Source organism: Pelodiscus sinensis, chromosome 28, assembly GCF_049634645.1.
Source record: "Pelodiscus sinensis isolate JC-2024 chromosome 28, ASM4963464v1, whole genome shotgun sequence".
Taxonomy (NCBI): domain Eukaryota; kingdom Metazoa; phylum Chordata; order Testudines; family Trionychidae; genus Pelodiscus; species Pelodiscus sinensis.
The window spans coordinates 316,186-341,552 of NC_134738.1; the positions used below are offsets into that span (position 1 = coordinate 316,186).

Consider the following 25,367-nt stretch of genomic DNA (forward strand, 5'->3'; position numbering starts at 1 on the left):
CTGGTTTGGGGGCGGGGGGCAGCCAGGGGGCAGGGCCGGTTTGGGGGGCAGCCAGGGGGCAGGGCTGGTTTGGGGGCGGGGGGCAGCCAGGGGGCAGGGCTGGTTTGGGGGCGGGGGGCAGCCAGGGGGCAGGGCCGGTTTGGGGGGCAGCCGGGGGCAGGGCCGGTTTGGGGGCGGGGGGCAGCCAGGGGGCAGGGCCGGTTTGGGGGCGGGGGGCAGCCAGGGGGCAGGGCCGGTTTGGGGGCAGCCAGGGGGCAGGGCCGGTTTGGGGGCAGCCAGGCTTTGGGGGCTCGGCGGGCTGCGCGCAGGGAGGCGGGTCCCTGGCCGGGTACCGCAGCTGGCGCTTGGCTGGGAGCCCGGCTCCGCCCGCGCCGCCTGGAGCCCGCCCCGGTCTCTTGCGCAAGCAGCGCGGGCAGCAGGCGCCGCAGCTCCGCTCCGCTGCTCTCCCGAGGAGGGGCCGCTGGTGAGTTCAGGGCTGCGGGCCGGGCGGGCCGGGCGGGGGGGCCGAGCCCCCAACATACCACGTCGCGGCAAATGGCCGCGTCCCCCCGGGCAAGGGAGGGGCAGGTGCGGGGGGTCTCGGTCCTTTGGCCCCTGTGGGTGGATCCCAATCGTGACTGTGCGGTGGCAGCGCACGCCCGAGCCCAGACGGGCTTGTTGTGCTGCTCAGGCGGGCGAGCAAACCGCCGGCTTCATGTGCCGGGCCCATGGCCCCTCTGGAGGTGGGTCCTGCTTTCCCCGGGTTTCTCCGAGTGCCAGAAATGCCTCAGGGCGTAGGAGGTGCAAGGCTGGCCAATGCCTTAGGCAGCCCTGCAGCCACAGCCCTGAACAAGAATCGGGCCCTTCCTCCCTGCTTCTCCCTTGCCAAATCAATGCTTCCACCTGCTGTGCCATAAGAGACGCTCTAGAAAGTCCTATGTCCCCTTTGTTCCATCTGAAGGGAGGAAATGAGAGTTGCTAACATGCACACAGGCCTGCAGCCCCATCCTGGACTTCCCCTCTGCTGGCCTGATCCACATCAAGCAATGTGGGCGCTGCCTGCACATGCTAGCAGCTTCCTGGCATCAGAACATTTCTATCCTGCCATTTGCCCCTAGACTCAGGTATGGGGAGCCTGTCACATCTTCCCAGCACTCTCTGGCTGTGTCTACATTGGCAAGATTTTGCGCAAAAGCGGCCCCTTTTGTGCATTATCTTGCCGCCTGTCTACACTGGCCGTGAGTATTTGCACAAGAACACTGATGTTCTACTGCATGAAATCAGTGCTTCTTGCGCAAACACTCTGACGCTCCCGCTCAGGGATAAGTTGTGCAAGAAGCCAGTGTAGACAGGTAATATCAATTTCTAGCGCAAGAAAGCCCGGTGGCTAAAATGGCCATCAGAGCTTTCTTGCACAAGAGAATGTCTACACTGGCACGGATGCTTTTGCGCAAAAGCAAATCTTTTGCACAAAGGCACATGCCAGTATAGAGACGCTCTCTTGCGCAAATACTTTTCCGTTAAAAGTATTTGCGCAAAATCATGCCAGTGTAGACGCAGCCTCTGACTTTCATACCTCTCTGCTCCTGCACTTTAGGCTTTCTGAGCACTCTGCCCTTCTTCATCTCCTTTCTCCTCACGGCTTCTTTCCATTTTCTCTTGCCCTTCCCTTTTCCTTTCCTGCATTCACTTTCGTGAACATTCAGCTCTCCCCTGCTACTCCCTCAGCCCTGTCTCTAGCCCGCTGAATGGAAACAAAAAGAAGTGGTACTATTGCACAGCAGGGATCTCTGCAGGGACCCCAAACCAACAAGATGCAAACATCGCCTGAACATGCCACTGTTACCCCATCCTCCATTTTACTCTCCTCGGTCCAATTCTTTTTAATCATCAGGATAAGAATGATGATTGGCTCAAACCTTATCTCTTAAGTAAGAGCATGCTGTACTTTAGGGTCTGTATACATAACCCACGTTTCATACTAGTCTCTTCTTTGTGAAACCCTTCACCTGCACACAGGTGGGATGCTGTACTAATATGCTGTGAGGAGCTAAGTGCTCTGAAGGTTGTAGAGCCAGGCCACGAGTATACTCAATGGCTGCGTCTAGACTGGCATGATTTTCCACAAATGCTTTTAACGGAAAAGTTTTTCCGTTAAAAGCATTTGTGGAAAAGAGCATCTAGATTGGCATGGATGCTTTTGCGCAAAAGCACTTTTTGCGGAAAAGCTTCCGTGCCAATCTAGACGTGGTTTTGCGCAAGAAAGCCCCAATCACCATTATCACCATTGGGGCTTTTTTCCACAAAACTGTTTTTAGCTATCTACACTGGCCCTCTTGCGCAAATACATTTGCGCAAGAGAGCTTTTTCCCAAACGGGAGCAGCATAGTATTTGGGCAAGAACACTGACAATCTTACATTAGATCGTCAGTGTTCTTGCACAAATTCAAGCGGCCAGTGTAGACAGCTGGCAAGTTTTCCCGCAAAACCAGCTGCTTTTGCGGAAAAACTTGCCAGTCTAGATGCAGCCAATGTGTACATGTTAATGATGCTGTTAGTGCTCATCACCTATAATCAGATACCCTCTCCAAGATGATTACTCTCTAGAACACTCATGTAGGTAATGTAGAGATGGATAATCTATAACATGTCTTATCATACTGGCAATTCATCTTTTCTGGGCATGAAGCAGAAACCCCATCCCGAGGCTGTAATGATATAAATAGACAACACGTGAGGAGTGCAGATACAGATTTCTAAGCCACTGCCTTGTTTATCATACTTTGTTTTGTACAATGGACTAGATTATCTAATACTATCCTATTGAGACATCCTCCAGTGCTTTGCTTTACCACATCTGAGGGAAAAAATTGTATTCTTGTTAATAATTGATTAACTTGCTTAAGAGGAGGCTTGGATTTTCATATGAATAATACCGGGCTTTTTCTGTTTGTATTCAGGAAAGCATATGGCTTGGTTGGTAAAAACTGTTCTGTTTACACAGTGAGGTTATGGATGTGACCCCCGTTCTCCAGTATAAGCAGAGCTGACTAATGCAGATTATTAACATGCCTTTGGACTATTTTTAATCCTACTGCCCTCATGATCACTCTCAATCTAGAAACTGTCAGAACTTAGGCATCAAGACAGTATGCAAATCAGAAAGGTGCAGAGACAGATTTTTAAAGCACTCTGCTCAGTCAGGAATAACAAAAACCCAGGGTTTCTTTCTTCGTTGTTGCAGTCATGTGTTGTAGCTTTCCATTGCTCGGGTTTGGTAGGCAGAAGGCATATATAAACACAGGAATCCTGCTAGGTTATGTAACTATTGTCAGCCATGAAGGTGGGGGAGAGGGGGGAACCACTTGTGGGGTTTACAGTGTGATCCACTGAAGCTGTTGTATGTATTAAATAAGCAGCTTGATTAAGGATTACTTAGGCCAAAGCTCTCAGACTAGAGACTCATTCAGATTTCTTGATGCTGTTTAATATTGTATTGAATAACATTGTGCCACAGATAGCTGCCTTCACTATGGCAACTGCTGCACTGTGAGACTTAAGCTACTGTACTCCGTTATGTGTGACCAGGGCTCTGTTGCAAGCTCTGCTAGATTGCGTGTTTAGCATTGGAACAAGAACTCTTCTCTCATTTCTTTGCTTGTTTGCACCCGTCACTTCTCTGTGCAGTATATTATACAAATACAATCTTCGTAAAGAAAATACCCTGAGAGCAGGGTACAGAGAGTTTCTCTTTTGTGCTGAGAGGTTGCTGATTTCCCCCTTGCAAACAGAAGCCAAAAGCTGCCATCGTCTATTTCTCTGATCCAGAATTATACACGTTTCAGTTGTTAGGATGCAACAAACACTCTTTAACTGAATAAATGAATGCCAGTGCAGAATCACAGTTGTTGCATCCCTGTTTTCATCACCCCCCCCCCTCACCCCGTGGAATCTCAGTCAGTTCCATCACACCCTTGTATACAGTTAACACTGCCCCTTCAAGGATCTAGTTATTTAATCAGAGGCCTCCTGGTGTCACCAGTGGAAGGGTCCTCCATCCTTCCTTGGACTTGAGGCCCCATCAAAGAACAATCATTTGAGCTCTTCCCTAACCAAGTGGACCTCTTGAAAAGATCTTACCAGATAGTAACATTGGGATGGGGCGTCCTTGAGGGTTTGCCTTTTGGGGACCTTCACCTTCCAGAAACACTTCTCCTAGGTCCCCTTTTCTAGTGGCCTCTCTAATCAGCTCACCTAAGAAGTGCCTCTCTTTACAAGCTTCTTCTCTATATTCCTCTTGACTGAGCTCTCAGAAGCCTGTATAGACCCAGGTGTTCCAAAACTAATTAACTGCTCCCCAGCCACCTAGGTAACTAGCTATTCACATGTGGATCTGGGTTGACTCATTCTCCTTAGGCAGCCTGCCAACGTTCCATATACTAATCTCCATGCTTTCATCACCCTTGTGTTTTATTAGGACTCATCTGTCTGTCTTCTTGACATTCTGATTGTTGAAAATGTGCACATATTCACTGCACAGTAAAAAGAAGTGAAGAGCAGGAATAAATGGCTAAATGTCATCATGGAGAGCGATTAAGTAAAGTTAGTTGTCATGGGATAAGAGGGAAGGTCCTTTCATGGATTGAGAACTGTTTAAAAGACAGGAAACAAAAGGTAGGAGTAAATGGTCAGTTTTCAGAAAGGAGAGAGGTAACTAGTGGTGTCCACAAGGGATCTGTTCTGGGATCAATCCTATTACACATATTTATAAATAATCTGAAGAAAGTGGTAAACAGTGAGGTGGCAAAATGTGCAGTTGCTCAAGATAGTTAAGACCAAAGCTGACTGTGAAGATCTTCAAAAGGATCTCACAAAACTAGGTAACTGGGCAACAAATTGACAAATGAATTTTAATGTTGCTAAATGCAAAGTAATGCACATTGGAAAAAATAATCCCAACTGTACATACTGCAGCAAAGTCTGGGCTAAGCCCCATGGGTCCTGCGCTTCCTGGCGGGTTTTTGTGTGCCTCAGAGGCTCAGGATGTCCCTAATACTGCCACAAAGGCAAGAGTACCTTTGTGGCAGTATTAGGGATACCACGAGCCTCTGAGGCACACAAAAACCCACCAGGAAGTACACAAAACCCCCGCTACCAGAGCTTTTAATCATTGGCCAGTCCAGTGTCCTTTTTCTACTTCCTACTGGCCCTTCCATCCAGAGCGGAGGGCTGGGGGGAACCCTGTCCCACCCACTTGCTCCAGGTTCCAGCCCAGGGCCCTGTGGGTGTGGGCAGCCCCGAGCAGGCCATGTAGCTTGGCCCTTGCCCCCTGAGCAGCAGCTCCTCCCTGGACCACTTCCTCAACCTTTCCTGCAGTACCTCCTCCTTGATGTCAGCTGTGTTCCCTTGCGCTGGGCTGCTCTCTTCTCCTCTAGTCCATCCCTTTTCTCCTTCCCCCTTAGCCTTGCCTAGGAGAGTGTTTTTGGAATGCCCGCATCCACCTTAAGTGGCTGCAGGTGTTCCAATTAGCCTTCCCTTCAGGCTGATGCCAAATAGGCTTCAGGTGTGGCTGGCTGGGCCACAGTCTTTAACAGCCTACTCAGGGAACATAAAACCACATACCCAGCTCCCCGGCTGTGTCTACACTGGCAAGTTATTCCGGAAAATCAGCCGCTTTTCCGGAAAAACTTGCCAGCTGTCTACACTGGTCGCTTGAATTTCCAAAAAAGCACTGATGATCTAATGTAAAATCATCAGTGCTTTTCCAGAAAAACTATGCTGCTCCCGTCTGGGCAAAAGTATTTTTCCGGAAAACTGTTCCAGAAAAGGGCCAGTGTAGACAGCACAGTAGTGTTTTCTGCAAAAAAGCCCCGATCGCGAAAATGACGATCGGGGCTTTTTTGCGGAAAAGCGCGTCTAGATTGGCCATGGACACTTTTCCTGAAAAAGTGCTTTTCCAGAAAAGCGTCCTGCCAATCTAGACGCGCTTTTCCGAAAATACTTTTAACAGAAAACTTTTCCGTTAAAAGCAATTCCGGAAAATCATGCCAGTGTAGACGTAGCCCCCATGTATTTGCCTTCCATGAGGCCTCGGTAGCTCCCTGTTCTCAGGCTGCCACAATACAAAATGATGGGGACTAATTTAGCTATTACCACTCGAGAGAGATCTTGGTGTCATTGTGGATATTCTCTGAAAACATCCACCCAATGTGCAGCAGCAGTAAAAAAAAAGCAAATAGAATGTTAAGAATAATTTTAAAAAGGGATAGAAAATTAAACAGAGAATATATTATTGCCTCTGTATAAATCCATGGTATGCCCACAGATGTGGTTGACTCATCTCAAAAAAGATAACTTGGCATTGGAAAAGGTTCAGAAAAGGGAAACAAACATGGTTAGGGGTTAAGAACTCTGCCGGGATGCGTGAGACCAGGGAGGAACGGAAGTAGGCCCCACAGTTGCAGAGCACCCCCTCATCCAGCATCCTCTTCCCGGTGTTATAGATAGCGGCTTTCACAGGAAGAGGAGGAGGTTGACGAGGAGGTCTCACAACTTTGCTGGGCCACGGATGAGGTGTGCATAAACAAACAGGTGAGGGGAAAAGTGAAGCCAGAACCTCAGCAAGAGGTTCTGAAGGAGCCGGAAAAGGGTCTGCAGCCTGGCGCACTCAAGGTATGTCAGATTCTCCCTCACGCTGCAGAATGGGCAGGTATTGGGGGTAGGGGTGTACCATGCCAGGTAAACACCCATGGTCAGGGCTCTGTGGATGAGGTCTGGGCTGAGGATGTCCCAGAACATGCAGTAGAATTCCACGTTCAGCCCATCCATGCCCGGGGTTTTATTGGTAGGCATGAGATGGAGGGCTTCCGGGAACTCAGCCAGAGTGAGAGGCATCTCCAGCCGGTCCCAGGCACCCATGCTGATTGACAGGAGTTCGGTCCATAACACTCTTTAGGAATTGGCATCAGTTGGATCTGGGGAGAATAAGCTGGCATAGAAGAGCCTTCCATACATGCCCTCTGGATCCATGACAGGGGTGCCGTCCTCTGCCAAGATGCAGGTGACGTGATGTTTGAGTGCCCTCTTTTTCTTCAGGGCATAGAAAAAGTGGGCGCTGCGATCCATCTCCCTAAGGAGACGAATGTGGGATCAAACAAATGCACCCTGGGCCTGGTGGGCCTCGAGGGCACAGAGCTCCTCCCATTTCTCCCAGTATGCCTTGCGGAGGGGTGGATCCTTGGGGTCAGATGCCAGGTGCCTCTTAAGATTCAAAACCTCCCACTTAGAGCTGGGTGTGCACCTTCCTCACATCCCACCGTCGCTTTACTGAGGGAAAGGTGGGATGCTGCCCCCTGCAGGCCAGCCAGGATTCCCAGAAGGACGCCATGAAGCCCACATCCTCCAGCTGGCCGTTGTTAAAGTGCCAATAGGCTGGCCCCAGCTCTCCACGCTACAAAAGGCCTTCATGGCCACCACATGGTGGTCTGTGAACAGGGCTGGCTGGACTCTGGAGGAGTGGAACCGTGCTAGATGGAAACACGATAAGTATATGTGGTCCAACCAGGAGTGGTACAACCGATCATCCTGCATCCAGACATAGGTGAGGTTGGTGGTATCGTTGGGGTAGTGGACATGCCAGACATCCACCAGGGAGAGATGGCCCACAATCTCTCTGCGGATGCCTGCCGCAGCCTGGCAGTGCTTGAATCCTGAGTGATTCCTGACCTCCAGGGTGGTGGTGAAGTCCCCACCCAGGACCAGGCTCTTGCAAGGATCCAGGGTGCTGAGGAAGGTGGCAGCCTGACAATAAAAGGTCACCCAGCCCAGGCCAGCATTTGGGATTTAGACATTGACCAGGTTCAATGTCAGCTCCTCCATGCAGGCTTGCACGTGCAGCAGGCGGCCTGGGACAATCTCAGCGGCCCCCAGCACCTTGGGTCATAGGCCAGGGGAGAACAGGGTGACCACCCCAGCTGCATGGGCACTGAGATGGCTAAAGTACACCCCGTCCCCCCACGTCAGTCACCAGCCAGCCTCAATGGGGGTCTCCTACAGGAAAACCAACGAGTACCCCCTCCCGAAGGAAGGAGAGACTCCAGCTCCTGCAGAGACCCGCTCTACAGCCCCAGGCATTTAGAGTAGAAAGGATGGAGTATTTCATAGTGAGGGCTGGGGTGGATCCTCATGGACAGAGTGATCTTCGGCCTCCCGCAGATTCCTCAACCGACCTCTTCCTGACCCGAAGGCAAGGAGATCATCACAGAATTTGTGGAGCCAGTGGTAGGCCATGATGTCCTGACTCTTGGTCCCTCTCCCCTCCTGCAAAAGGGCCCCTGTGACCTGCATAATGTGGCCATTCAGCATGGGCCATCGCCCCTTGGGGCTTGGCGGCCTTAGGCAGGGCACCTCTAGTGGCCAGGCTGATGGATAATATGAGGGGCGCCCCTAGGGTGAGAGCTGGGATGGCCACCTGGGATGAGGGGGAGGGAAAAAGAGGGGGAAGTGCATCTGAGTTGCTGTGCAGACTGAGGCCTGCTGACAATAGGTCGTCCTCCCCCGAGCTACCCAGGGCCCTGATCTCCTCGAAGATGGAGCTAAAGTACATCCCATGGCTCCAGAGTCCTCCCCACTGGCCAATGATGCAACAGTTTCGTCAGTGGTAATGATGGGAGCACAGATGGTAGGGAGACCGGGAGAGCTCCATCCAAGGCCTCCTTGGGGTTGGACTCCATGAGGGGGACAATACCGTCCCCCTCTGCTGTCAAGATGTCCTCAGCCAGTGCCTCCTGCTGTCACTCATTGTGGGAGATGTCAGCAGTGGTGATCCCCCTCAAGTATTTTGTGAGGGTCTTCCTACCTTCCTCGTCAGAGGTGGAGGTGGAGGGCAGGCTAGCAGGGGCAGGGCCAGGGGGTATAGATGGTACTCGGGTGGGATCTGGGAGGCAAGGGAAGAACAATCGTGGGCAGAGCAACCTCCCCCTGGAATGAGCCTTGTCTGTTGCTCGGTGGCAACTGCGCTGCCCTCTTCCCTGTGGCCCCGCTGAATCAGGATGGGTAAGGGTGGGGGCCTGCCTGCTAGCCAGGGAGCACTGCCTGGCACCTGAGCAGAGCTGTTAGGAGGAGCAGGAGGGGTAGCTGTGGAGGCCGGACTACCAGGGGGACCATCAGTTTTGGAGCTGACACCCTCCCAGACCCCTAGGGTCCCGTACACCTCCTTGGACTGGGCCAGGGGACAGTCCCTCCACATGCCCCATTGCCCAGCAGAGGAAGCACTGGCTTTCCCTGGAGGAATAGTGGACCTGGTGTAGGGCACCAAGAAGGACCCCTAGAGTGCCATCCCATCATGCACCGCCAGCAACATTTGCAGCTACACCTGCCAGTGGAATGACAAAATGTGACAGAGGGTGGGGTCCTCACATCCCAATGAAAGGAGGCTTCTCCTGGGTTTCTCCAGGGTGGAGAGGGCAGGCAACACGGTAGCATTGGGAAGGAAGGGTGGGACAGAGGCGAGGACCACCTGTATGTCCAGGTCTTCCAGTGGCTCGAGGTGCACGTGTGTGCCCCTGACTGCCAGGCCTTCTCCACTGCCTTTTGGGTGGCAGTCTCTGAGGCAAGGAAGAACATCAGCTTGTCAGACATTTTGGAGGCTGCCACCATTGCCGAGGACCCACCACCCTTGCCAGTGCCCACACGTATGTTTCGATGTGGGTCGAGGCAGGGCCCAGGAGGCAGGTTTGGGGAAGGGGCCTCAGACACCAGGGATGGAGCTGGAGGCAGTGGTCGGGCAGAGGACGTGCACAGGGGCAGTGGTGGTGGCCACCTGGGCATACGCTCTAGGCACCCCCCGCCCAGAGCTGGTGGGTGGAACAGCAGGGGAGGAGGGGTCATGGCAGACGGTGGGGACATAGTGTGCAGGGTGGCCTCGGCTGTGGGGGTTTTGGCCTTCAGAGTTGGGGGGATCATCATCCATGGCGGAGGTGGAGTACAGACCGGGGGTTGGGATGTCAGCCGTGCTGTCTTTGGGCCTGGTGGCAAGTGGGGGACCCTGGGGTCAGCGGGGATGGGGAAAGGACAGGGACTACCTCCATCATGAGGGGAGGGGTTGGGGGAGACACGGAGAGCAGGCAAGGGCAGGGGGGGCAAGGGTCAACCACTCTCCCCACCAAGCAGCAGGCAGGGGAGGAGGGCACGTAAGGGGGTGTGGCAACAGAGGGAAAGGAAGCAGCAAGCGCTCCTCCCTGCAGAGCTAGGAGCAGAGAAAGAGAGCACTAAAGAGAGGGACAGGCACACAGGGGAGGGAGGGACGACCAGGAAGATGGGGAAAGTAACCACTCCCTCCCACTGGCTTGTGTGCAGGGTAACCATGGAAAGGGGGCACAGCAACCACTGCTTCTGCTACACTTGAGGCTGGAAAGGAGGGTACTGAGTGGCTAGGGGAGCCAAGGGAAATGGGTCAGAAACGACTCCTCCCTGCAAAGCTGGAGGCAGAGGTGGAGGGCGCCAAGGAGAGGGCAGGACTGCAGTGGGGAGGATGCTGCTTGGGAGAAGGGGAAAGTTACCACTCCTTCCAACTGTGTTGTATGCAGGGAGGAAGGATGCCAGTAAAGAAAGGTGAAACAAACACAGGACAATGTAGCACTTTACAGACTAACAAGATGGTTTATTAGGTGATGAGCTTTCGTGGGCCAGACCCACTTCCTCAGATCAAATAGTGGAAGAAAATAGTCACAACCATATATACCAAAGGATACAATTTAAAAAAATGAACAAATATGAAAAGGACAAATCACATTGCAGAACAGAAGGGGAGGTAAATGTCTGTGAGCTAATGATATTAGAGGTGATAATTGGGGAAGCTATCTTTGTAATGGGTAAGATAATTAGAGTCTTTGTTAAGACCCCGGCGTAAAGTGTCGAATTTTAGCATGAATGACAGTTCAGAGGATTCCCTTTCAAGTGCAGTTTTAAAAGGCTTTTGAAGCAGGATGCAGGTAATTAAGTCGTTGAGACAATGTCCTTTCTGGTTGAAATGGCAAGAAATTGTTTTCTCTTTGTGATCCTGTCTGATGTCTGGTTTGTGGGCATTGATCCTTTGGCGAAGTGTCTGAGATGTTTGTCCAATGTACATAGCAGACGGACACTTTCGGCACGATAGCATAGATTATATTTCTGGATGCGCAGGAATATGTGTTCTTGATCTTAGAACTCACTTGGTTAGGTCCAATAATGGTGTCAGCAGAGTGAATGAGGGCACTAGTGGGGTAGGACAATGGACAAGGTTGCGGGTACAGGGCCGGGGTGCCAGCTCCACTGGCACACAGGAGGTCTATGGCAACATCAAGGGGGGATACAGTAATGGGGAGGGCACTAACTAAGGAGGGAGGGGACCAGAGCACACTGGCAGTAGGCAGGGGGCTAATGGGAGGCTGGGGGAAGGGAGCAAACAGGAGCAGTAGGAGGATGGGGCTGGGGAGCAATGGGGAGGGCAACTGCTGAGATGGCAGGGCAGGCACCACAGCAAACTAACCAGGGATGGGGGAGGGGCAGACCAGAGGACTGCATGGAGATCGGGTGGGGCAGGCAAGCAAACTAAGTCTCAGGGAGGACTGTGGCAGGGATGGAAGGAGAAACAAACTGGGCTACTAGGGTGGGGCAGGCAGCAGAGGGCAAAGCAAGGGGTGGAGGAGGCCCCCAAGCCAAATGTCGCTAAGGGAGGGAGACCCAGTGTAGGGGGAAGGGAGAGTGTTCACAAGCTCTTGTGGGGCTCAGTCTCTCACTCGCTGCTGCAAACACAGTCCCAGGTGGAAAGGGGGCAAAGAGCTAGCCCCGCTGAGGGGCGAAGAGCAGGTCCAGGTGGCAAAAGAGGTAAGTGGAGGGGTTTGTGATAGTGGTGGCACTAGAAAGGGGGGTCAGCTGAATTGGGGGGAGGGCTCCATGCCTCTCCCCCAGTCCTCCTTGCAGCAACTCAGATCACCACCACCCCAGGAGCAGAGGTGTTAAAAGCTCAGTCCCAGAAAACAAATCCCCTCGGGTATGTCTACACTAGCTCATTAGTTCAAGCTAGGTAGGCAAATGAGGGCAACCGGAGTTGCAAATGAAGCCCGGGATTTAAATATCCCAGGCTTCATTTGCATGTTCCTGGGCGCCGCCATTTTTAAATCCACCTTAGTCCAGACTCCATGCCCTCAGCTACACGTGGCTGTGAGGGGGTTCGCACTCACCACCGTATCCCCCTGCCGTCTGTCTTCCGGAATTGGCTCCCTTGGCAGGTAGGGTGCCTTCTCTGGGGTGGTGTCTCCCCTCTTTACTCCCGGCTGCGGCGTCCTCTGCGCCACACTGCCCTCCGGCAGTGCCCAAGTCTGTCTCTGAGCCCCCCTTCCGGGGGTTGATGTTCCTTCATCGGGCCTTCTTTCAAGCCCTGCAGTCTGAGGATTTTCTGGCCAGAGCTCCCCTAGCCCTGCCTGGCCTCCCCCAGCCCTGCCCTAGCTCCAGGGAGCCTCCTCCTCCCTCAGCAGCCAGGTTCTCACTGCTTCCTCCCACAGCAGCAGCCCATTCTCTATTATAGCGCCCAGCTGGGCCCTAATGGGCTAGTACAGCCTCAGCTGGGCTAAATTCCCCGGCCCTGGTTCAGGCCGGGGTCTGCCCTTAAAGGGCCAGTGCAGGGCGAGCGCCCTGTCACAGTGGCACAGAGTAGGTAGTTCGAAATAGAGATCCTAATTCGAACTACCGTTACTCCTCGTAGAGCGCGACCAGGAACAGCTAACAGGAGAGTTTGGAGAGTGAGTTCTCCAGGTAAAAGAGGAGTAAAAACGGGACCCTTGTGGTAAGTGGCTGTCTGGAGTGTGTGTTTGTGTGGGGGGGGAGTTATTTGCAGTGTGCTGAGCTTGTGTTTGTCTGTTCGGTTTGGTTTGTTTGTTTGAAGGAGCTTCTAAAAGGTTTGAAATCTAGAAGCCTCTGTTAATTGGCTGAGCCTCAGTCAGGGGGAGGGGCTACCAGAGCTATATAAGCCTGTGACTCAGCGACCAGGGAGAGCGCGACCAGGAACAGCTAACAGGAGAGTTTGGAGAGGGAGTTTAGAGGGCACTAGTGACTTCTGACGTTCTTTAAAGCATAACTCTTAGAATAATCTATATTCCAGAGGTTTAAAAAGAATCCCAGTTTACACTTAAACTTATTCATTAGAAAAATGGAGACAGAAGCCCAGCAGAGAGTGGGGGCTATCCTGTTTATTGTGTCGAGTGTAACATGTATGATTACCTGCCCTGTGGGTGGGTGGCGTATGTGTGCACCCGTTGCAAGGAGCTCCTGACCCTCAGAGACTGAGTTCGGGCTTTGGAGACTAGGGTGGCTGAACTGGAGGAGCTAAGGGAGGTAGAGAGCTGTGTTGATGAGACTTTCCGGGACACTGTAGTACTGTCCCACCTCCAGTCTGAGAGCCCCAGTGCTCTTAAGGAGGATGAAAGTCTCAAGGGAACAGAGCATTCAATGGGAGCAGAGGGAAACCATCCCGTAGTTGGGACCCTCCTCCCAGAGGATGTTGCGGTATCCTCTCGCACTGAGGATACCTCTGAGGGGGAAGGAATGCCAGTTAGGAAGAGGCAGGTGTTAGTAGTGGGTGATTCGATCATTAGAAACATAGATAGTTGGAGCATTTTGCTTCAGCTACCCCAGACTAACACGGCTACATTTCTATCACATAGATAGTTGGGTTTGTGATGACCGGGAGAACCATATGGTCACTTTCCTGCCTGGTGCGAAGTTTGCGGATCTCTCGAGGCATCTAGATAGACTTATCTTAGTGGCATTCTCGGAAATGCTTCCAGTTCCACTCCCAGGGCCAGGTAGGCAGGTGGAGCTTCAGAGTCTCAATGCGTGGATGAGACGATGGTGTAGGGAAGAGGGGTTTAGATTTCTTAGGAACTGGGGACACTTTTGGGAGAGGGGGAGCCTATAGAGGAAGGATGGGCTCCACCTAAACCAGGGTGGAACCAGACTGCTGGCACTAAACATTAAAAAGGCCGTAGAGCAGTTTTTAAACTAAGAGATGGGGGAAAGCCAATTGGTGCAGAGATGCACGTAAATCAGAGGGAGACTTCTCTTAGAGGAGAATCCATTGATAGAGATTCTCTAAGCTGTAGTCAGAAAGAGACGAGGGAAGAGGGAAAACCATGGGCCAGAGCTGACAAACAACCGCATACAAAGGAATCCAATGCATCAGGGAAGGGCAGACAAATAAGCACTGGCAAATTTTTAAAGTGCTTTACACAAATGCTAGGAGTCTGACTAATAAGATGGGTGAACTAGAGTTCCGCGTATTAAATGAGGAGATTGACATAATAGGCATCACTGAAACCTGCTGGAATGAGGAAAATCTGTGGGACACAATCATCTCGGGATATAAAATATATAGAAGGATAGAGCAGGCCAGGTGGGTGGCGGAGTGGCACTCTATGTGAAAGATAATGTAGAATCAAATGAAATAAAAATACTAAGTGAATCAACATGTTCCATAGAATCGCTATGGATAGTAATTCCATGCTCCAATAATAAGAAATTAGCAGTAGGGATATATTACCGACCACCTGACCAGGACAGCAATACTGACATTGAAATGCTGAGGTAGATTAGCGAGGCTACCAAAATAAAGAACTCTATAATAACGGGGGGTTTTAATTACCCCCATATTGACTGGATACATGTCACCTCAGGAAGAGAAACAGAGATAAAATTTCTCAATGGCTTAAATGACTGCTTCTTGGAGCAGCTGGTGCAGGAACCCACAAGGGGAGAGGCAATTCTCGATTTAGTCCTGAGTGGAGTGCAGGATCAGGTCCAGGATATAACCGTTACAGGACCGCTTGGGAATAGTGACCATAATATAATAACATTTAACATTCCTGTGGTGGGAAGAACACCCCAGCAGTCCAGCACCCTGGCATTTAATTTCAGAAAGGGGAATTACACAAAAATGAGGAGGTTAGTTAAACAGAAATTAAAAAGCACAGTGGCTAGAGCCAAATCCCTGAAAGCTGCATGGAAACTTTTTAAAGACACCATAATAGAGGCCCAACTTAAATGTATACCCCAAATTAAAAAACATAGCAAGAGACCTAAAAAAGAGTCGCCGTTGCTTAACCACCATGTAAAAGAAGCAGCGAGGGACAAAAAGGTATCTTTTAAGAAGTGGAAGTCCAGTCCTAGTGAGATAAATAGAAAGGAACATAAACACTGTCAAATCAAGTGTAAACATGTAATAAGAAAAGCAAAAAAAGATTTTGAGGAACAGCTAGACAAAAACTCAAAAAGAAATAAAATGCTTTTAAGTACATTAGAAGCAGGAAGCCTGCTAAAAAACCTGTGGGTCCCCTAGATGATCGAGCTATAAAAGGAGCAATCAAGGACGATAAAGCCATTGCTGAGAAACTAAATGATTTCTTTGCTTCAGTCTTCACGGCTGAGGACGTTGGGGAGATTCCTGAATCTGCACCGTCCTTTGTGGGTGATGAATCTGAGGAACTGTCCCGGATTGAAGTGTCATTAGAGGAGGTTTTGGAACAAATAGAAAAACTTAAGGTTAACAAATCTCCAGGATCGGACGGCATTCATCCAAGGGTTCTAAAAGAACTCAAATGGGAAATTGCTGAGCTATTATCTGTGGTTTGTAACCTATCCTTTAAATCAGCTTCTGTACCTAATGACTGGAAGGTAGCCAATGTGACACCAATATTTAAAAAGGGCTCTACAGGCGATCCTGGCAATTACAGACCGGTAAGTCTAACTTCAGTACTGGGCAAATTAGTCAAAACAATAGTAAAGAATAAAATTGTGAAGCATGTAGAAGAACATAATTTGTTGGACAAAAGTCAACATGGTTTCTGTAAAGGGAAATCCTGTCTTACTAATCTATTAGAGTTCTTTGAAGGGGTTAACAAACATGCGGACAAGGGGGATCCAGTAGATATAGTATACTTGGATTTTCAGAAAGCCTTTGACAAGGTCCCTCACCAAAGGCTCTTGTGTAAATTACATGGCCATGGGATAAGAGGGAAGGTCCTTTCTTGGATTGAGAACTGGTTAAAAGACAGGAAACAAAGGGTAGGAATAAATGGTAAATTCTTAGATTGGAGAGGGGTAACTAGTGGTGTATCCCAAGGGTCAGTCCTGGGACCAATCCTTTTCAACTTATTCATAAATGATCTGGAGAAAGGGGTAAGCAGTGAAGTGGTAAAGTTTGCGGATGATACAAAACTGTTTAGGATAGTCAAGACAGAAGCAGACTGTGAGGGACTCCAAGAAGATCTCACCAAACTGAGTGATTGGGCAACAAAATGGCAAATGAAATTTAATGTGGATAAGTGTAAAGTAATGCACATCGGGAAAAATAACCCCAACTATACGTACAGTATGATGGGGGCTTATTTGGCTACGACAAATCAGGAAAGAGATCTTGGAGTTATCGTGGACAATTCTCTGAGAATTTCCACACAGTGTGCAGCGGCGGTCAAAAAGGCAAATAGGATGCTAGGAATTATTAAGAAAGGGATAGAAAATAAGACCCAGAATATCTTACTGCCCCTGTATAAAACTATGGTACGCCCACATCTTGAACACTGGGTTCAGAAAAGGGCAACTAAAATGATTAGGGGTTTGGAACGGGTCCCATATGAGGAGAGGTTAAAGTGACTGGGACTTTTCAGTTTAGAAAAGAGGAGACTTAGGGGGGATATGATAGAGGTCTATAAAATCATGAGTGGTGTGGAGAGGGCTGATAAAGAAAAGTTATTTATTAGGTCCCAAAATAAAAGAAGTAGAGGACACCAAATGAAATTAATGGGTAGCAGGTTTAAAACTAATAAAAGAAAGTTCTTCTTCACACAGCGTGTAGTCAACCTGTGGAACTCCTTGCCACAGGAGGCTGTGAAGGCTAGGACTATAATAGAGTTTAAAGAGAAGCTAGATAATTTCATGGAGGTTAGGTCCATAAAAGGCTATTAGCCAGGGGATAAAATGGTGTCCTTGGCCTCTGTTTGTCAGAGGCTGGAGAGGGATGGCAGGAGACAAATCACTTGATCATTGTCTTTGGTCCACCCTCTCTGGGGCACCTGTTGCTGGCCACTGTCGGCAGACAGGCTACTGGGCTAGATGGACCTTTGGTCTGACCCAGTACGGCCGTTCTTATGTTCTAACTCCGGTTGCCCTCATTTGCCTACCTAGCTTGAACTAACGAGCTAGTGTAGACATACCCCTCCATGAGTCCAAAATGGTGGGTCTCCTCCTATTCTTCCTCCTCATTGACAAGGTTGTAGATGGTGTAGCAGCAACAGTGAGCAGCAGCCAACTGGGGAACAACCTCTGGATGGTGGGTGATGGTGGGGTCCTCCTCACCTCTTCCTCCGGCCGTGGGGGGAGCAGGCTGGCAGTCCTCCCAGGTAGCAACGAAGGTGAGGGGTGGCAGTAACAGCTGTCCTGGGTGGGAGAGGGCCAGCAGGCAGGCAGGCAGCTGCAGGGGAGTGCTGAGCCGTGAGGGCTCCAGCCAGCAGTGGCAGTAGCAGCAGCTGGATAGGGCAGGGGAGAGAGGGAAGGAAGGGTGCTCTGGAGCACAGAGGAGAAGGAGTAGGAACAGCACCCACATCCACACCCCCCTCCTTCTCCTGTAATGGGACACAGAATGGGCGACCACTGTCCCGAGGGGGAAGAGCCCCTCCGTGAGCTCTAATAAGCTACACATAGTGGAGAATGTGGGCATGACGCAATCCCAGAGGCAAGGTGCCTCATATGGAAAAAAAAAAGACACTGTGGATCTAGACAAAATTTGTAAGTCCCTGGGCAGAAGCCAGCAACAGAAGCAGTTGATGCAGAAGCTCGCACCCAACACCACCAGCAGCAGCAGTTGGTGCAACAGTTGGGCACCCAGCAGCAACAACCCCTGCCACAGATGGCAACTCAAAACCAAGAGCTCCAGTGGCAGGGCTTCCAGCAAATGACAGCCCTATGGTCTCGGCCTGACATGCAGCCACCAGGCCCCCTGGAGATCATCCCAACCCCACAGCTCCTGTACGCTTTGCCAAGATGGGGATGCAATACTGACATTTTATAACATCAGGTTGCTCTTTAAATAAAATAATTATCTTTATAATTAAGACTTTTACAAGGTTCAAGAAAGAACTGGATACATTCATGGAGGATAGGTCTGTCAGTGGCCAGGATGGGCAGGGGCAGTGTCCTTCACATCTGTTTATCATAAACAGGGAATACGCGAAAGGGACAGGGACACCTGTTCATTCCCTGTGAGGCACTTGCCATTGGCTACTGTCAGACATGATAGTGGACTAGATGGACCTTTAGTCTGACCCAGTCTGGCCATTCTTATGTTCTTCATTATCTTTTACAGACGCATCGCCATGGGGAGGCACCTGATAAGCTGTTGGATAATTGTTCTTTTTGTTGCGATGTGGAGTGATGTTTCCCTTGCCAAAAAAGGAAAGGGTAAAACTGGTGGAGGTGGTTGGAACACAGGAAGCAACCGAAATCCCAGCAACCCTGGTTATCCCTCCAATCCTGGCTATCCCAGAAACCCGAGCTACCCCCACAATCCTGGTTATCCCAACAATCCTGCATACCCCCCTAATCCCAGTTATCCCAGAAATCCTAGCTACCCCCAAAATCCAGGGTATCCCAACAACCCTGGGGTTGGTGGACAGCCCTACTATCCACCCGGTGGTGGAACAGACTTCAAAAACCAGAAGGGCTGGAAGCCTGCCAAACCCAAAACCAACCTGAAAGCTGTGGCAGGAGCAGCAGCAGCAGGTGCTGTGGTGGGTGGTATTGGAGGCATTGCCCTGGGAAGTGCAATGTCAGGAATGCGCATGAATTTTGACCGTCCTGATGAGAGCCGATGGTGGAATGAAAACCAAAATCGCTATCCCAACCAAGTTTACTACCGGGAATATGGCGACCGCTCAGTTCCAAGGGGAACATTTGTGAATGACTGCGTTAATATCACCGTGACCGAATACAAGATTGATCCTAAAGAAAATCAAAACGTGACCGAGATTGAAGTCAAAGTCCTGAAGCGTGTGATCCAGGAGATGTGCATACAGCAATACCAGAAATACCAGCTGGCATCTGGTGTCAAACTACTCCTCTGTGATCCCTTGCTCATGCTGATGATCATGCTTGTCTTTTTTTTGGTAATGCGTTAAAAAAGCAATTTCAACCTGAACTGTGCTGCTGATCTGTGCAAGCGTTCTGTGGGAATAACCTATATAAAACAGCTGTTCTGTGGAGTTCTGTCATTCTTGCTTGTAAAAACTTTAAAAATAATGAATAGTCCTGCAGCACCTCAGAAACTAACAAAACCTATAGATGGTATCATGAGTTTTTGTGGGCACAACCCACTTCTTCAAATGAATGAAACAGCAGAAAAAGAGAGGATGGGGAGGGAAAGAGAAGGAAAAAATCTTGTCAATTAGAGTGTCCATGATCTAAAAGTGTCTATTGCAAAGCAATTTAAAAAAACTAGCTGGAGAGAAAAGCTGCAAAACCTGCCTTCATTTGCAGATTTGACACCTTTAAGCAAGGTTTGGACAAAGACCTGAACTGGATGGGCTACTGCATTTAACATTCTAATGACATCAAAAGCTAAGCACTGAGCACTTCCAGCCCATTCTATTAGTCTCATTTAGCATGGACACTCTAATTGACAAGATTTTTTTCCTTCTCTTTCTCTCCCCATCCCCTCTTTTTCTGCTATTTATTTGTACCTCTGGATCTCTTGCTTCATTTGTCTGAAGAAGTGGGCTGTGCCCACAAAAGCTCATGATACCATCTGCAGGTTTTGTTAGTTTCTGTGGTGCTGCAGGATCAGTGTTCCCTTTAAGCTGTGTGGCAGCATAGTTTCACAGGTGTTTAATCAGCCCTGGCCAGTCAGGCAGCTGGAACCCGGAGCCCCTGACTGGGCAGGGCTGATCAATCACCTGTGAAGCTGCGCTACCACTCAGCTTAGAGCAAACACTGAGCAGTACTCATGTTAATTTTTTTTCAGTTACAGACTGACATGGCTACCCCCTGAGATTCTTGCTTATGTTTGTCTTTCTTGAGTATCTTAAGCTCTGTAATAAGTATTGGTAATGTACCGCAGACACAGGACGACAGTGTACAGCTCTCTCTTCAGAGCTATCTCTGATTATACACCTACTGCCCAGAATTAGGATCAGGGCCAGACTTAGCTCCAAGATTTTACTAGTGCAATAGAGCTTAGAAGCCCATGCAAATCAATTAACATTGACTTAGCGACTTTATGATCACACAAAAAAGTGGCCTTCACCAAAACACCATCTTTCTCAAATTCATTCATTAAATGCTGGTACAGATAGGAATAATTAGGTCACATTCATCTTCCCTCCTTTGAAGTAGACCATTTTTGAGAGAGATTTCTCCATTTCAGTACATGACTGGACTCTTCCCTCTCCAGCTAGTCTGTTTAGAGATGTCCGACTGTTTCTGGCTTCACAAGCCCTCCCTAGTCATCTAGACCAAGCAGGCTGCCTAGGTGGGACACTTATGAAAATCTGCTTTACAGATAATGCAGTGTTTTACCTGGTGCCAGTGGTACTGAAATATCCCCAACTTGGGGATGTCGCATTTTTGGGACATCCACTGTCCAGGTTCAAATTACAAGTGACTTTTGTGACCTAGTGTACATCCCAAGTATTGCACATGGTTTTTCATAGCTTGTGAAGTGAGACACTTCCATTGCTAGTCTGTATTTTGTAACATTAGATCACCTTCTTGTACTTAGGAGTTTCCTCTCTAAGGACTGCCATGCACATGCACGCAGTATTCCATCCATTTAGCTATTTGCAAGTTCCAGCAGTGACTAAAGAACAGGCCAGCTTGGAAAGCAAAAGTGAACCTAAGATGGCAGCCTGCCAAATGCCAAGGTTTCATGGAGCAGGCCTAGGTTTAAGATTGGGCAGAGTGTATCCTTTTTGTTGAACAGTAATTGTCTTTGACTTGGACTGCTTAGGGAGACAAATGGCTGATGAATGTGTAAAATAGCTGCACTTGTTTCGTAGTTTTCCTCCCAGAAAAAGGAAGTAACCTAATGCAGTAAAATGTGCATGGCAGAGTACATTCTGTACTGCCCATAAAGGTTCTCCCTCCATCTGTGTGAGTGCAGCTCAAAGGGTGGACTCCAGAGGGAGTTGTGCGTGACGAGCTCCTACAGGTAGACTTTGGCTTTAGAGGCCTCATCTGAAACCTGTTGAAGCCTCTGGAAAGTCTCCCATAGGTCAGGCACTTAATCAGTAAAACTTACCGTACCCTTACTTTAGCAAATTGATCAAGTTAGAGCAAGTAACATCAGTAAATATTATCCCAGCACAGTCAAAATTCTGGAAACCATCTTTTAGAAGCAACCAATCCTGGCTAAGCCATTGCTTAATACCCTAACCTAATTGTTACTGTTAATTGTTGGGGTCAGTTATAGCTAATCTGCATTTTGATTCTCTTGATGCTTTAGAGGCGTTGTATATAATATGTAGTATATGTAAAATTTATGCTTGTTGCAACTATCCTATCCAATATTTAATATATATATATATATTCTGTATATTTCAGCAAGGCACTGAATGACGAAAACTAAGAACCACCCTTAATTATTTCTGCTTCAGTGTAAGTTGAATGGAATATTATGAAAAATTGTTCAGAATTCACACCATAAAACTAAGATTTTGAAGTCATGGGTAGTTTGTGACGTGAGAACATTTTATATGTTTGTAACAGCGCATGTACTTTACCTTTGACGTTCAAGTCTTTTTATAAATGTTTGTTGTCCAATAAAAAATTAAACAGACACCATAACGTGTGTGTCTTTCATTTGTGAACATTTCATCCACTCAAATCAGAAGGTGAACTCCATTTAGAGCCCCCCCTTGCCATACTATGAGCACTTCATGGGTAATATTAATTAATGATTATGAATACCCCTGTTGAGTTAGGCAGGTATTATCCCTGCTTCACAGATGGAAAAACTTACCAGTAGAGTACATTAAGCAAATTGCCCACAGGAAATCTGTGGCTGAGGCCAGTCCAATATCATATATTCAGGGTACTCCTTCTTCGCTTGGCTTTGCTTTAATTGTATTTTAACAGTACAGGCAGTCCCCGAGTTACGCGGATCCGACTTATGTCGGATCCGCAGTTACGAACGGGGCACTTCCTCTCCCTGGTCTCCAGCAGACCAGGGAGAGGAAGCAAAGCGGCGGAACGCGCGGCCAGCTGACAGCCCAGACGCGTCTGGGCTGTCAGCTGGCCGCGCGTTCCGCCGCTCTGCTGTGCTCCGCTCTGCTCCCCCTCCCCCTGGTCTGCAGACCGGGGGGGGGGGGGAGCACAGCGGAGCACGCGGCCAGCTGACAGCCCAGACGCGTCTGGGCTGTCAGCTGGCCGCACGTTCCGCCGCTCTGCTCTGCTCCCCCTCCCCCTGGTCTGCAGACCAGGGGGACGGGGAGCAGAGCAGAGCAAAGCCGCGGAGCCCGAGGGCAGCAGGATAGCCACAGCGCGTCTGGGCTGTCCCGCTGCCTGCGTATTCCGCCGCTTTGCTCCCCGTCCCCCTGGTCTGCAGACCAGGGGGACGGGGAGCAAAGCAGAGCAAAGCCACGGAGCCCAAGGGCAGCAGGATAGCCACGGCACATCTGGGCTGTCCCGCTGCCCCCGTGCTCCGCAGCTTTGCTCCGGACGCCTGTGGTACAGCAGCTGGGGTGCTGCCGGTTGGTCCCGTAGCGCCGCTCTGGGCGCCACTGGACCAACCCAGCAGCACCCCAGCTGCTCTGCCCCAGGTGTCCCCAAGTCAGCAGCTGCTGAAAATGACCAGTGGCTGACTACAGGAAGCCCCTGCCCCGGGCTTCCTGGAATCAGCCGCTGATCAGTTTCAGCAGCAGCTGACTTGGGGATGCCTGGGGTTCTTAAGTTGAATCTGTATGTAAGTCAGAACTGGCGTCCAGATTCAGCCACTGTTGAAACTGATCAGTTTCAGCAGCAGCTGAATCTGGACGCCAGTTCCGACTTACATACAGATTCAACTTAAGAACAAACCTACAGTCCCTATCTTGTACATAACCCGGGGACTGCCTGTATAGAATCTTAAACAATTCCTAAATGACTGACGGACTTGCAGCCCTGGTCTACACTAGGGAGTTATTTTGAAATAACAAGTGAAGCGTCCACACTACCAAGACTTATTTCGAAATAATGGTCTGGTTATTTCAAAATAACTCCTGCTTTCCTCAGGGAATAATGCTTATAATGCATTAATATTAATATGCTTACAATCCACTAATAATGCAGTAGTGCTGACACTCTGCATTATTGTTGACACATAAGTGTTGACACTTAGTTGGGATTGGTCCTGCCTAGAGCAGAGGGCTGGACTTGATGACCTTCTGAGGTCTCTTCCAGCTCTATGGTTCCATGATTCTATGACTCCACTGCTGATATTTTGAAATAACTATTCCCCAGAGTCATTCAAAGTGCTTCCTGGGGCTCTAAGATGAGGTAGCGCATCCACATTAAGGAATCCTGCCTCGGACTAATTTTGAGGCTTCCCTGTAGTATGTATATGCTATTTCAACATAGTTATTTCAAAATTATTTCCTAGTGTAGACATGCCCTATGTCTTCTTAGTAACATAGACATAGCGGCTTTTTATCCATAGCGGCTAAGAAAATCTATGTTCTCATAAATTTTAAGTGGCAAGTTACTAGATGAAGAAGTGACTTACCTACTATGCAGGTGAGGAAATAAAGGCGAGGAAACTAGCAACTTTTTTGCACAGTAACACAGGAGAGTCTTGAAGTTAGTACTACAATACCTGTAGTCCTAAAAAAAAAAGAATATATGATCCTGTATTTCTTTGCAACATTTATAATCAATAAAGCTGGTTAGGAAAATGAGGGTCCTATTTTCCAGGGGATTCCGACAACATTTCAAAAATTCATCCTGAATTGATCTAAAATGTTGAATTTTCCACATAACAGAAATTCCAAAAATATGCAGTTCAAATGCCAAAATGTTTTGTTTTGATAATACCAAAACAATGTCAGAATGAAACAAACAAAATGTTTTGACGTTTTTAAAAACTGAGAACGTTAATATGACTCAATTTCAAAGTCCTCCTATCCCCAAAATTGATGTAAAAAGTTTCAGTTTCAACCAAATTGCATTTTGTGTTCCACTGAACATGTTGACCAGCTCTACTAGGTCATGTAACTGGGCAAAGCAGGCATAAATATTGCTGTTCTAGTTGGTGGTATGTTGCACCACTTTGAACAGGTGCATGTGGCTCTGCCAAACTGCAGAAAAATCAGGACTAGTGTCACATGTCATCATTTGGTAAAGTGGGGGTCAAACTCTTGATTGTAGATCAGCAAAGTGGAGCAAAAATTATGGATGTAATAGTATAGTTGATTATCTGATAAGCTAAAACCTATAGGTTAATGCTATAGACTACTGCATTTCCCCCATGCCCCACTCCTTGCCAGTACATTTTTTAGCAGCCTGGCCTGCACTGGATCCTGGACCTACCCCTGTTGTGGCTCTGCATTTAAAGTGTATTAGGAGCCAGGCAGGCAGGCAGCCTGGCTCAGTTCCAACTCATGCCAGGTCTGGGAGCTCAGATCCCCTCCCCCTGGACAGGAGCTGCCTGGAGACTACAGAATAGTCGACTAACCAATAAGAATCATGAGGTTAACTGACCATTCAATTAACCGATATTTATCATCCCTAGCAAAAATCCTAAGCCTGGAAGGATAAATAAGTACCTACCGTCACATCCTAGCATTAATAATTTATTAGCCATGTATTTTTGCATGCATCAGAAAATGATAGGTCTTAAAACCATTTTGTTAATTTCCCTCTGTTCAGGGAATGTTGTATGCTTCCTGTCTGTGTGAAGTTAAGTACATTTATCACGGGCCCAATTCAAGATCTCAGACTGAAATTTTATTTGTGCAGAAAACTGGTGTCTGCTAGGCCATGGCAGCTCGAGTTTTCCTCAGCCCCCTGCCTTTTCTCAGGTGCATGAGCCTTTCCCATGACCAACACAATCCTTCACAGCTCTACTGAGATGCCTTCAAACAGCAGCAAGGTCTGTGACATGGACATTTACTCACTAGAAACACTGATAAACTCCTATCATAACTAACCAAACAGGCATCACTTTCGTTCACTACTAACCTGGGGAGCATTTGAACTACTTACACCAGAGTTATCGAATCCCATTTCCATCTCCTCCCCAATCCCTGCTATTTCTTGCTTAATATTAATTTTAAACTGTGCCTTGGGGACAAAGGTGAGAGCAAGCTGGGGCATCCTGGGGTGCCACTCTGGTA

At 49.0% G+C, this 25,367-nt stretch overlaps 1 protein-coding gene across 7 annotated transcripts; it reads left to right on the plus strand.

Moving 5' to 3' along the window:
• The first annotated feature begins 305 nt into the window (after positions 1 to 305).
• On the plus strand, positions 306 to 21,837 carry PRNP (prion protein (Kanno blood group)). Of its 7 annotated transcripts, none has more exons than XM_075910602.1 (4): positions 322 to 463; positions 6,483 to 6,651; positions 12,722 to 12,802; positions 18,371 to 21,837. In XM_075910602.1, the coding sequence occupies exon 4, from the start codon at positions 18,381 to 18,383 to the stop codon at positions 19,179 to 19,181; it is 801 nt and encodes a 266-aa protein (XP_075766717.1). In that variant the 5' UTR covers positions 322 to 463; positions 6,483 to 6,651; positions 12,722 to 12,802; positions 18,371 to 18,380; the 3' UTR covers positions 19,182 to 21,837.
• Positions 21,838 to 25,367: the final 3,530 nt, after the last annotated feature.

Bases quoted from the DNA above. Each gene is read 5' to 3' on its own strand.
- PRNP (XM_075910603.1), top strand. From the start codon at position 18,381: ATGGGGAGGCACCTGATAAGCTGTTGGATAATTGTTCTTTTTGTTGCG.